The following is a 12831-nucleotide window of genomic DNA, read 5'->3' as shown; positions in this document are numbered from 1 at the left end:
GAGCAGGGAAGGGCAGCCGAGCCGTGCACCTGGAGGAGGAGCTGGAGCAGGTGAGTCAGTGGAAAATACCGTCAGCTCCGTGCAGGATGGTGCTGGTAGGGAGAGATGCAGGGAAACGGGGAAGGGGGGTGGTTTCCACCCGCCACCCCCAGCACTGGTGCCCCTGAGGCAGGGCTGCGGCACGCTGACTCAGCAAGGGGATGTGGGTGACAAGTTGCGTTGAGTTCCGGGTGGCTTTTGCCATCCTGCACGGACTTGTGGGGCATACGGGGCAGGAAGAACGGCAGCGGCTGGTCCAGCTGGCATAGCAACGCTGCCTTTTCGCTCGCGGTTGGGGAAAACCCAAACTGAGCGTTGTGTCCAGCAGAATTTGAGTCCTTGGTGGTGTTTGGTGTTACGGTCAGGTGCAAGAAGAGCCTGTGGAAACACAAGTCCCAGTTGCCAGTGGCGGTGGCAGCTGGGGAGAGGTGATGCTGGACACGGTGCTAACTCGAATGGAGTTTGGCAAAACGCAGCCAATGCCCAGGCTCCGGCGGCACCCACCGTGCCACCACTTAGGGAGCGTGCTCCCAGCTTTGTAACGATTCTATGTACGTCGCATGGAAAGGTGTTTTAGTCAGGTGGATATCCGTGGAGATGTGCAGAGGTTCCCTGTGTCCGTACCATAGAGCAGCCCAGGACCCCGTGCCTAACGGTGGCGGTTAATTGTTCGTTAGTAATGTCCTACCAAAGGGGTGGGGGGCAGGAGCCAGCGGTTCACCCTGGAAGCCACAGGACTGAGTGACTACGAGGCTGAGGCATGTGGCCAGCAATCCCGGTGAGGGTCATACCTGCGACAGCTCTTCCTGGTGAGTGGGTGGTTATCTGGGATTGTTTTAGAGGGCAGCATCCTGATAAAATCCCTTTCCAGGCTCTGTGGGAACACAGGCCCGGCTTGGGGAGGGATGTTGGCTTTGCCCTGAACGTGGAGCGATGAACCCGAGCGGTTGTAGTTCCTCAAAACGGGGCTTCTGCAAACAGCGTGGGGAGCTGCGCGTGGGAGGGAAGGCTCTGCTCGGCGGCACGAGCCGGGTTCGTAACGCAGATCCCTCGCAAGCCGGGGTTTGGGGCTGGAAGTGGGGAGCTGTGGTGCTTGGAGTGCTGCGTGGGCCCCGCTTGGCATGGGTGACCTGTGCCCGGGACGAGGTGCGGAAAAACATAGCAGTTTTATATATGGCATGATGGATGGTAGGATTTGCAAGGAGTAGCTGCTGGAGGAGCTGCCTCTGGGTGCAGGGACCCCCGGGAAGCGGGTGGGCTGGGGTCCATCCTCTTTGCACCTGGGGAAAAGGGAGAATTTGTGTTTAGTGGCCCCCATAGCCCACCCCTGCCCTGACTGAGGGTCGCGGTGGCTGGAAGCTGGGACCTGCTGGAGAAGGGGAACCACGAACCCGCCTGCGCGGCTCCTGCCCGCTGTCCGAGAGCTTTTGTGGTGATACCGAAAAGGAAAACTACAGCTTCGGGGAGTGGGGACGGCGGGCAGAGCGCGATAGAGACGACCAGGACCAGCCCGGGGCTTCCAGGGCAGCAAATATCCACCCCCCGGCTCCTCTCGGGTCTGCGCGGTGATGGGCGCTCCGTGCCTGCCCGCAGCCCGGCACAACCGGGGCCCCGGGGGGGATGCGCGGCTGGAAGCGCTTATGGCAGGGGGGGAGGAGAGGCTGCCCGCCCGGTTTGCGGGGTCTCCCCGCTCCTCTCCCGTTTTCCATTGCCCGCTCCCGCGGCGGCGGGGCCGGAGCGCTGCCTCGGGCCGCCCCCCCGCCGGGGCCGGGCCCCGCTAAGCGCCGCCCCGGGAGGGCCGGGCACGGTGGGGCTGGGCTGGCCCGACCGGCCCGGACCGGGAGCGACCCGCTGCTGCCGCCGCCGCCGCGGGGGGAGGTACGTGCGGGCGGCCCGGGGGCGCCGGGACCCCCTGGGCAGGGAAGGGGGGGGGGCGGGCGGGGCTCGGTGCCGCCGGGGACGGGCTGGGCGCGGTGCCCGGGGCAGGGTGGGCTCGGACTCGGGGTGGGTTGAGACCCGCGGTGCTCGGACGGGGCTGGGACCCGGCTGGGGTGGGGGGACACAGAGAGACGTGGGGGTCTGTGAGCGTGGCCGGAGCTCAGAAAAGTGAATCCCCCCGGGGGGAGGCCAGAGGGGAACCACCCCGAAAGCGGGGCGCGAGCCAGCGGCACCCGAAGGTCGGGGCGTCAAGGTTTGGTGTCACCGTGGTCCGTGCCCCGTTGGCGACCCGGGGGTTCGGGGCGGCTCGTCAGCCACTGCGGTATGGGGGTGACCTTCCGAAGGGCGGCCCCGCTTTTTGGGAAGGATCGGGCTGCGGCCGGAGCAGCGGCGAGGTGGAGGGGAGGGCGCGAGGTGAGGCCCACGCCAAACCCACCTGCGTCTCGGCGGCCGGTTCCCGGTGCCGGCAGCGTGGCCGGGAGCCGCGGATGACGGGGCTGTCGCTCGGAGACGTCAGCCCTCGGGAAGGTGCCAGAGGACGGCGTGTGCACGAGGCTGTTTGGAGAGCAAACAAAGGCGAAGAGAAGGCAATCCGTGCCGGGCAGGTCTGTGCCAGGCAGTTTGGGAACCGAACGCCGGGCGGTGGGAGTTCGGTTCGTCCTATCGTGCCATCAGTGCGAGAGAAAGAGCGAGGTGGAGCTTTGAAGGGCTCTGGCAAATTGGCGAACGTGTCTCGAGTGTTGGTTTAGAAAGAAATCCCCCAGCAAAAGCGACTCGGTAACTTCAGCAGGTGCAGCCACAGCCCTGAGCTGATGTGGTTGATCACCACGGGCATGTGCCGAGTTGGCACGTGCCTTCCTGTCCTGTGGGTTTGGGGTACGGCCCGTGACGGGCACCGTGATTTGAAGAAGCTCCTCTCTCTGCTTGCTGCAATGATCGAGTCGTATGTTGTCACGATGGGCACGGGAAGACGGGCTTTGGGCGCTGGGACTCGTAACCGCGGGGGGATGTTGTGGTGACTTTATGGCTGACAGCTTGGCACGGGTGGGTTTTTCCCTCTGAGTCAGCCCAGTGTGTTAGTGCACGTATCAGGTGCGATCCCAGCGTGCATCTTCCCCGTGTCGACTGAAATACGGGGCGTTTCGGGCACCACAGGACATCCGATGTTGGTGCAGTAGCAGTAGACGGAGGTGCCTTGCTGGCTCGCAGACCGTTTGTCTGCAGAGATGTTGGTGTTGGCTTTTTGGAGGTGATGTGGTGGGGGCCAGTGGTTCTGAGGCTGGCGGAGCCCACGTGGGAAGTGTAGCCACGGGAGCATAAAGTGGCAGGGCTGCGAGCGCGTCCCGTGTGGGATGGGCTGCTCTCCGCTCTGCGTGGTGGAGCCTGGTGGGGACGATCCTCACCGGGAGGGTGGACCCGGTCTTTGGCTGACGGGCTTCAGGCTCCTGTGGACTTTCAGGCTCCATGAAGCACCTCCGGCACAGACCCCGGCCGCTGCTCGGTGGGATGCAGCAGCATTGCATCCCTCTGCGCCGTGGCTGAGCATCCCGCATCCGAAGTCCCGGATGACCAGAAAGGGAAAGCTGTCGGGTGGTAAGGAGGAACACATGGGTGCGGGGCTGGTGATCCCAGACCTCAGCTGAATTGACTCAGAAATATGTGAGGTGCCTTTGATTTAATCTGGGGGTAATTACCCGGGTGGGAAATTCCTCGGGGAAGGGAAGTGCCTGGGGAAGGAGGAATGTTTGGCGGTCAGTGCCCTGAAGTTAGCTGAGTGTCAGAGACGCTTGGCGCCACGGCGGTGCCGTAAGGCGCTGCCATGCTCCCATGGAGATCCCGGGAGGCTGGGGCTGGGCTGTCTGCCGGCATTCCCAGCTGAAGCCAACCCTCTGGCAGCCCAGGTACGTGTGTGTCTGTCGAGCGTTTCTTGTTCCCAGTGTATTTATTGGGCCGAAACTGGTGTCAAGGCTTTGCCAAAGCAGCCGTACATCCTGCGTGAGCCCTGCCGGTAGCGTGCCGCGGCAGAATCCCTTGGCCAACATTTATCCCTGTCGGAACACTGGCGCCCGCCTGGCTAAACACCTGCTGCTCCGTGCCTGGCTGCCCGGCCGGCTCTGTCCTTCCCCCCCGGCATCGCTCATCTCTCCCTTTTCCGCTCCGTTGGCTCCTCGCTGCCGTCTGCAGCCGGTTTGCTTTGTGGGTCTTGCTTGCTGGAGAAGGCGGTTTGAGAAGCGCGGGGTGATGAAGGATGTCACGGGAATCGTGGGCTGAGAATGAGGAAGGTGGCATCAGCGAGGCCGAGGGCAGCGCGGCGTCCCAGGTTTGCGGCTTGCGGCGAGGGGTGCTCTGGGGAGGAGAGATAAGGCTCAGGGGGCTCCCGTGGTGCAACAGGAGCTGCCTAAAGCACTCCAGGAGGGCTGGGAAGCGCTCGGAGGCAGTGGGAATGCCGGATTCGGCTTTGGAAGGTATCAGAAGGGCAGATGGATAACGTCTACGATTGCTGACAGGCTGCGGAGCGTGTTATCTGGCACAGAGGCGGGGCGAGGCCACAGAGCAAATCCCGTGGGAAGGCTGCCGGGAGGAACGACTTTATCTCGGCAGGAAACAGCAGATTAGGGGGGGAAAAAAAAAAAAATTAAAAAAACACGCCAAGCACAAAGGTGCAAAATGGAGTCCAAAGGAAAAGCAGGAAGGAGACAAAGTCAAAGCGTGGAGGTTTTCCCAGGCTGGCGTGCTTTCCCAGCGCACGGGGCAGGCCACGCAATTCCTTGTTGTAGCCCAAAGAGGGGAAAGCATCCCGAACCCCCACCTCTGGTGTCGCGGAGCCTGTCCAGGAGGTTTGCGAACTACGTGTGCGAGCTGGGCTGGGGAAATGCCGTGGGATGCGGCGAGGGCTCGCCGGCTGCCGGCGCAGTCTTGGTGACTGTGGCACACATCATCCCTGGGAATAAACAGTAACGTCCTTAAATATAAATGTAGAAGGACTCTCGGTCAGAGTCCATTACCGGGTTGCAGCGAGCGCTGCGCTGATGGCCGTAACACAATTAGAGGGGGAAAAAGAGTGCGGAAGGCAGTTTCTCAAACCCCCGTGGCGAAGGTCGAGCTATGGGCTGGCTGCCGCGTCACCGTGATTCCGGCTCGAGGGATACGGTTACCATGGCTCGTGTGATCCATGCTGGTCGTCAAACTGGTCGCGACTCAGTCGCCTGCCGGTGTCTGCGGTACGAAGGACACATGGCAGCGGGTGCTTTCAGCCGGAGAAGGGCCGGGTGCCGCGGCGTGCAAGCAGGAGCATTCTGCGAGCCCCGTCACTGGTGTTTCGTAGCCATCAGTGTGGTTGCGGTGGCCGTGGTAGCCGACCGGGCAGATTGCAGCATCCCAAGCCCCAGAGCGGGCCAGGCAGTCTTCACTTTCGTGGGACACCTGTATTTTGCCAGAAGCTGCAGCACCAGGGGCCCTGGGCTTGGGTGGGTGCTGGACTGGGATGGGGGGAGCACTTGAGCAGAGTTTTAAGGAAGCACTGCTGCTCACCCGGTGCCGTTGGCAAGAGCGCAATTGAGGAGGAGTTGTTAGAAGTAGAAGTAAAATTTAGAAATGGTGAAAGAGCTCTTAAAGCTTCTATAGGGAACGTTGCCAAGAGCGATGACTGTAGGTGCACTCCTGGCAGGAAGCGTAAGCAGCAGAATGATGTGATGTGGACAGCGAGAAGGGCTCCAACAACCCCAGGAAACGTTGCCTGAGTCCCGACCTCTTGATTTTCCAACTCTGCGCGGAATTCTGTGCTGCTGGTAGGTCGAGCCCTGGCGTCATGAGGACCGGGCGCGGGGTCGCTGCTGCTGCGGGAACGAGCTGGCAAGGATGCGCCGCGGTCGCTAATTAGCGGGGAAGGTGGTTAATGAGAAGGCTGGCTGGGAGGAAGTATGAAGATGAAGGTGCTGCGGAGGAGCTGATGTGGGGCTGGCTGTCCCCCGGGACTGGGACCAAACCCTCCAGGACTTCCAGGTGTAAATCTCTCTGGAAACGCTCGCGTGGGAGCGACCGATCTCCGGCGCATCAAGGACAGCTGTCGGAAGGAGCTGGAGAACCTCATGGCCATAACTTGGGCAGGAGCGGGTGAGTGCTGAACCACTGCTGGCTCTGGGAGCAGCTTGGGAGGAGGGAGAGCTGCGGCTCCGGTCGTCAGACATAAGATAACATGCTGTGGGATCACTCTTTAGATGCACGGAAAATTGGTATTTTATTTATAGTTCCCAAAAAAATTTTATAGGAAATTAGTCTCGTGTTTTTATGGCTGGCGCTGGAGTCGCACGCGTGCTTTCGGAGGCAGGCTCCGAAGGGATGTGTGTCCCCATGCCGGTGTGCCGCGAGCCATGCGTCACGCCCCAACTCCTCCTGGGAAGCAAGGAAGCCCTGGGGCTCGTCCCGTGCCCTGTGACTGCACGGGGGTTCATCCCGGTCCCCGCACCGCCGACTCATCTCTTGCCACCCCGTGACGAAGGCGGCGCTGCCAAAGCGGGAGCTGGAAGGTTGTGTCATGGGAGGGGGGAAAATCCAAAGGTCACAGAGGGCGGAGGAGCGCAGGTGCTGCTGCGGGTGGCGATGGGTATCGTGCTTCCTCATGAGTCACCCCAATGGGGTTGGCATTTCTCCACGAGCACCAAGATGCCAAACGTGGTCCGGGGCTGACTCTGTCCAGGGAGTCTACATCCCCGCGGTGGGACTGTCGCAGCAGAGGGAGAGATGCCATCTGTCGCCACCCCGCCTGTGTGCCCATGCGAAAAGCCTTTGAGGCGCATCTAGGCGTGTCGGTGTGCCCTGCTCCAGCAAGGGCTTCTCCCCAGCCCTCCCGTGCCCAGTTAACGGTCAGAAACGTCCCAAGAGAAGTTGCAAAGTGTCCCTTGGCTGTGGCAGCCTGCAGGGTACCGGTGCGGGGAGCCCGGCCAAGCGCGGCGGAGGTGCAGGTGCTTTGCCGTGGCACCAGTGGAGTTTAATGGTGCGGAGATCCTGGTGGAAATCATTGCCAGGGCAGCGCGGGGCTGTGGGTGGGCAGGGTGCAGGGACGGAGGTGGGTCTGGCTGTGGGGAGAACCCCATGGTGGGAAGGAGGAGGGGGGATGCGGGGAGCGGGGCTGGAGCGCTTGACCACCACTGGTGGAGGGGTGAGGGTGCCAGCGAGACACGCGGCACGGGCGAGCAAGAGGAGGGCAGGTGGTGTGACGTGGCATCAGGTGCTCGGGGCTTTGCGCCGGAGCAGTTTCGGCAACTGAATCAGGGGACATCACAGAGGAAAAAATTCCCTGGAGGATTATTAATCCGGTGCAAGCGAGTAGGGAATTTCTTCGTCGCTGGATGGGGGAGGACAGCGGCATGTTTGGGCGCTCCGCTCGGGATGGCCGCAGGAGATGCCACCTAGGAGATGCGATACCAGCCACGGCAAGATTTGTGGGTGAGTCACTGGTTGTTTCTGGGCTTCCCTGGACACTCGAGTCACGGCACCCTTTTGTCGTGTCCGTCCCGGCGGTGCCATCTGTGCTGCTCCAGCCAGCGCCGGGATGCTGGAGCCCAGACAGAGATGGCTGCAGCTCCCTTCTGCCACCGCTGGCGCCGGGGCACCGGAGTTATTGCCGAAGCAGCGATATGTGCGTGCTCTGGAAAGCCCAAAGAAGGGCTAATGCGATGGAGAGGCAGACTGCGTGTCCAGTCTTCTGCTCTAATTGCATTTGCCAGGGCTGCAGGGCAGCACAGCGAGGGATCTGTGTCAAACTTTCAAGCACGGAGATGATGTGGGTGCCTAAATCCTGCCTGCTGCCAGGGCGAGCTGTCCAAGGGAAGCCAGAGAGACGGGGAACCGGCACGGGGTTTTAGACCCCATGGGTAAGCGTTACCAGCCTGGCATGTTTTCTGTGCCCACCGCGTGTGCAGCATGATTTCCCTGCCCCGAACCCATCGCAGCAGCATGCCAGTGGAATTCCGGCTGGCTGACAACTGCATTGGAAAACATCATGCTAAACTGCGTGGAGATGGGCATTTATGGGTATAAATAGGTACGAGAAAACCCCTAGAGAGCTGCCCGTATGGCTGAGTTTGGAAGACCCAAAAGGAGAAGCAGGGGGGCTGATAAATCGGAGCCTTGGTGATCCTCACCACAGGCTTGGGCATCGCCAGCACGGCCGGGAGCGGAGGGTGGGCAAAGGAGGAGGACGTACGGTGTCATTGGCCCCGCACGCGATAGCAGGAGCCCGTACAGCACGGCGAGCGCATGGTAAGCCGGCGCTGCAGGCGCTCGCCGGGGCGGAGGGGGCTGTTTGGGAAATGTGGGACGGAGGCAGTGCCCTACGTAGGATGGGCTGCAAAGCCTCGGTGGCTCCCGGGATGTTGTCAAGGGTCTTCCAGATGTAGCGTTTGCCACGTCCTCAGCAGCTGTTGGCTAGGATGGAATTAAAGCTGGGGATGGGTTGTTGGGGCGGGGGATCCCTTTCCCGAGGGGCAGACGGTGTCACTGGGCAGCAGCGCCGTGCCACAGGGAGCGATGGGCTTCCCCCTGCCTGCAGCTTCGGCAGCTCCCGTCGGGCAGAGCTCAGCAGCTCGTGTGTGCCCCGTAACCCCGGGCAGACCACGGGAGCGCAGACTTTGCCCTGCCTGGATCCACGCCGACATGAGGCTGGGACAGCCCTGAGGGAGGCTCCGCGGCAGTGCTGGGGTGCGGATGGTGCGCGGGGACGTTGCTCGGCAGCTTCCTCCTCTCCAGCCTCGCGCGTGTCTTTTCCCGCAAGCGGCTGGAGCTGGTGTGTTTTCCGGGATCGCTGGTTTATTCTGGCCCTTGACCCGACGTTACGAGGCTCGTACTTGAGCTAAATGAGGAAACGCGAAGCCGGGCACCGTCAAACTGGCCGCTGCGCTGGAGGATGACGGCACACGCGGCGACGGCACGCAGCAGCGGTGTGTCCGAGGGCGACTCGTCGCACCGACAAGCGTGGAGAAGCCAGGGCTGGGGGGGAAGGGAGCGGAGCCGGGCACGGTCGCACGCTGGGTTTGGCACACGCGGGAACCCGAGAGGCAGCCAGAGGGTGGAAAGGGGGGAAGCTGTGCCACGGGGATCGCCAGGGCTCGCAGGAAGGGGCTGCACTTGCAGCTGCTCTCTCTGCTGGCTGCGGCCAGGTGGGCGAGTGTTTCCCGGCGTTTATTTTTGGAAAACCAGCGTGCCATGAGCTGCGCCGAGGTCTCAGTTTTGGAGCAGCCCCCGGAGGCGGCAGTCGAAGGAAGCGGCAGGGTTGGCTTGGCTGGGAGAGCAGCAGTTTTGCTTTCCCTTCTCCTGGCAGGGCGGTGTTGCCGGCCCGGCAGACAGTGCCGCCAGCAGCCCCGCTCCGTCTGGAAGAGGGGGAAGGGAGAAGTTGTGCAGTCAGGGATTTGTTTCTGAGCAGTTTCAGGTTGGTTTGCGTGGACAACGGCTGTTTGTCCACAGCAGCGCAGCTCCATAAGGGAGTGAACTTTTGTTCGGTGACGTTTGTTTTGGTGCTGTCGAGGGGTCGGTTGTCGCGGTCCCGAGGAGGGTTCACCAAAGCCCTTGGCAAACGGTAGTAATTGGGTTCTTTCCCGAGGGCGGTAGATACGACAGCCCAGAAAGCAGCGAAGGGTCACAACGAGAACGAACCGACAGCCCTGACGCGCTCTTAGCAGACATGGCAGAATTAATTTCCAGCGTCGGTCGGACAAAATGACACTGCCATGGCCACCACGTAGCCCCGCCGCGTGCTAACCCTCTCTTTCCCTCTCTTCCCAGAGCTCACCGCCCGCCTGGGGAGGGGTGCGCACGCATGCTAGCAGACTTGTCCTCCCCCGGCCCTACGCCCTGCGGTGAGGTGGGGGCGGCCGGCCGGCAGCGTGCACGATGGCCCAGTCCCGGACGAACGGCTCGCACTACGCCCTGACTGCGATAGGACTGGGGATGCTCGTCCTGGGCGTCATCATGGCCGTCTGGAACCTCGTCCCCGGCTTCGGCCCCGCCGAAGATCCCGCCGCCCATGCCGGGAACAGCAGCAAGCCGGACCGCGGCACCGGAGGCATCTTGAAGAGCAAGACCTTCTCGGTGGCGTACGTGTTGGTGGGGGCGGGCGTGGTGCTGCTGCTGCTCTCCATCTGCCTCAACGTCCGCGACAGGAAGAGGCAAAGCGAAGAGATCGTTCACGTGCCGCGCCAGGCACCCGCCGAGCCCGCGCATCAGGAGGACAGGTGAGCCGGTTTTGGGGAAAAAGGGAGCGGGATCGAGCGTGGGAATGAAACGAAGAGCAGTTGCTGTTCCTGGAGGGGGTCCGGAGCAAGGAGATGCGAGGCTGACGGCAGCGTGGGGTCAAATTGGTGATGCCAAGGGAGCGCGAGACTGAGGACGGAGAGGAGCAGGAGCGTAGGCAGCGGCTGGCAGCGGAGTTTAGACCCGGTGAAAGTCTACAGGGTGCTTGTGTTTGCTCGGGAAGCTCCGCCGAGCAGAGCAAAGGCTGCCGGCACGGCGGGCACGGGCTGGGCAAACAGCCCTGGCCATTGTCGGCAGCGTGGGGAACCGGTGCGGTGCCCGGTGCCAGCTGCGCTTGTGCGGAGGGGGTTGCTTTGCTTCAGTGTTGTTCTCTCCTCCCTGCCCTCAGTGATGCTGAAGCGATGCGCTACTGATCACCTCAACTTTGTTCCCCCTCTAGCCAAGAAGAGGATGAAGACACCTCTTCGCAGTACTACGTCCCCAGCTACGAGGAGGTGATGAACGCGGGCTACTCCGAGCCCAGAGACTTGGACAGGAGCAACAGGCTCAGCATCTCCCTGCCCTCCTACGAATCGCTGACGGGGCTCGACGAAAGCACCCAGCAGCCGGGAGCCGCCGGCACGGAGCCCGGCTCGGAGCGGCAGCCCGGCCGGCACAACTCGCGCTCGAGCAAGCGCCTGAAGCCACTGAAGGTCCGGAGGATCAAGTCGGAGAAGCTGCACCTGAAGGACATCAGGCTAAACCTCGCGGAGGGGAACAGCACCCCGATCACGATAGAGCCGCTGACCCCCCCGCCCAAGTACGAGGAGATCGAGGAGAAAGCGCCCGGGAGCCAGCAAATGACTTAAAAAAGAGTCGTCTGTGATGCCGCGGGGGGTTTTTTAGTGTTTTTTAGGTTTTTTTACAACACTCACACTAAGACGGGCCCCGTCTGTGGGTGCAGAAGCGGTCAGGGCTCCCGGGAAACCGCGACGTGGAGGACACGATGAGTGCACAGCGGTGTGGCACGGGAACGGGACGAGCGCCCCCGGGATGGGCTGTGACGAGAGACCGTGGGGAACCCGACTGCCAACAGATCTGCTGTTGCGACGGAAACGAAGGCTGGAAGTACCGACAGTGCAATTTGTAGTGTCGTACATCAGGAGCACCCAGTGTATCTCCTCGTCCCCTTGCCCCAGCAAGACTTTTCCAAGGCTCCAAACTGATCCCAAACGAGGGTTTTCCCAGCGGAAAAGGGTAGCGCTCCTTTGTTTCGGTGCCTTTTCTTTCCGAGGAAGGGGAGCGGCGTTGCCGGAGTAGCGCGGCGGCTTTTGCCGGCTGGGATGGTGGCCCGGGGCCAGCCCCGACTCTGGCCAAGGTCTGCGCTTGCTGGTGGGGAGAGGGCTGAAACGGGCCCCGGGCTCCTCGGGGAGAGGATGGATTTGTTGCCTCGGTTGCTTTCTCTCTCGTGCTGTGCGCTCGGATGCGAAGGGACGGTCCGTGGGAGGCCAGCGGATAAATCCCAGGGGGTTGGGAGCTGTCGGAGCGGACCACTGGCAGGAGGCGAAACGCCAGCTGAGCGTGCTGTGCGAGCAGACCTGGGCTAAATAAACGTTTTGTACATTGTGTGTGTGTGCACTCGTGCGTGGCTGGCCCTTCCCAAGGCTGGTGAGCTGGAGTGGTCTGAAAGCAATCGGCTGGTTTGGGGCGAGTGCTGCTCCAGGGGCATCCCAGCAACGCGACACCTCCCGGGCTTCCAGCAGAGCGATCGATGGCATTGTAGTCAGCATGTTGAGCCACGGGCTCCCTCAAACGTTTTGGATTGGGAAGGTGTGGGTGGAGAGCAGAACCCCTCCTGAACTCACAGCAGATGGGGAAGGCTCTTGGTCGATCTGCCCTCTCCCTCTGGGCTCTGGGTATGACTGGAGTTGTGTTGGTGTGATGCTGATGTGGGTGTAGAGATGGCCCGTTCAACAGAGGTTGACTTGGTACGGTTGGTAAAAGGTACAAGAGGAGCTCAAGTGGCCAAAACAAAGGCAAAGAGATGCCGGCCCGAATCCCTGCCACAGTTTCTCCCGTTAGTTATTATTTCCTATTGCATCTCTATATTTCGGTTGTGATATCGCAGGAATTGCGCTGTGCCGCACCCCAAGGGATGGCATGATCTCAGATGGGCAAAATAATGTCATTTAATAAGGTCTCCCTTATTCAAGGGGAGGAAAAACCATTAGAAGACTATACCCCAGGTTGAGGGATTAGGGACGGGATTCTTGGGTGGTTTTTGGTGGTGGTGAGGGGGTGATGAGGTAGTGCAGCTCCTCGGAAGGTGTCTCCCAAGCGCGTGTGCCTCTTAAGAACCTGCCTGCAGTGGGAGGCAAGGCGTGGAGTCCTTTCTTTCTGGTGAAGAAATGCCACCCTGACAGCAGTCATTGAAAATCTGGGTAGATGTTGGGTTGATAAAGTGAAGTCTCCTGTCTGAGCAGTCAGGAGTTGAAGTGGCATCGAGCTTCTTTGCCAGAAATTCCCATTTAATGAACCAGACCGGCCAAAGCAGTGTCTTTCCTAATGTCTCATGTTGGGAAAGAGCTGAAAATGTGATGCGGAGGGCAGTGGCCGCGGGGAAACGGC

The 12831-nt window shown here is 61.6% G+C and overlaps 1 protein-coding gene across 1 annotated transcript; it reads left to right on the top strand.

Annotated features, from left to right (window-relative positions):
• The first annotated feature begins 9845 nt into the window (after positions 1–9845).
• On the top strand, positions 9846–11072 carry TMEM51 (transmembrane protein 51). Its single transcript, XM_009986159.2, has 2 exons — positions 9846–10205; positions 10664–11072. Exons 1-2 carry the CDS (start codon positions 9865–9867, stop codon positions 11070–11072), a joined length of 750 nt encoding a protein of 249 aa, XP_009984461.2. The 5' UTR covers positions 9846–9864.
• The last annotated feature ends 1759 nt before the right edge of the window (positions 11073–12831 follow it).

Source organism: Tauraco erythrolophus, chromosome 23 (assembly GCF_009769465.1).
Source record: "Tauraco erythrolophus isolate bTauEry1 chromosome 23, bTauEry1.pri, whole genome shotgun sequence".
In the NCBI taxonomy this organism is placed as follows: domain Eukaryota; kingdom Metazoa; phylum Chordata; class Aves; order Musophagiformes; family Musophagidae; genus Tauraco; species Tauraco erythrolophus.
The sequence above is the reverse complement of the archived record's forward strand: the minus strand, read 5'-3'. Positions and strand labels throughout refer to the sequence as shown.

Coding starts and splice junctions, on each gene's coding strand:
- TMEM51 (XM_009986159.2), top strand. CDS start 9,865: ATGGCCCAGTCCCGGACGAACGGCTCGCACTACGCCCTGACTGCGATA. Junction 10,206..10,663: donor CCCGCGCATCAGGAGGACAG/GTGAGCCGGTTT, acceptor TTCCCCCTCTAG/CCAAGAAGAGGATGAAGACA.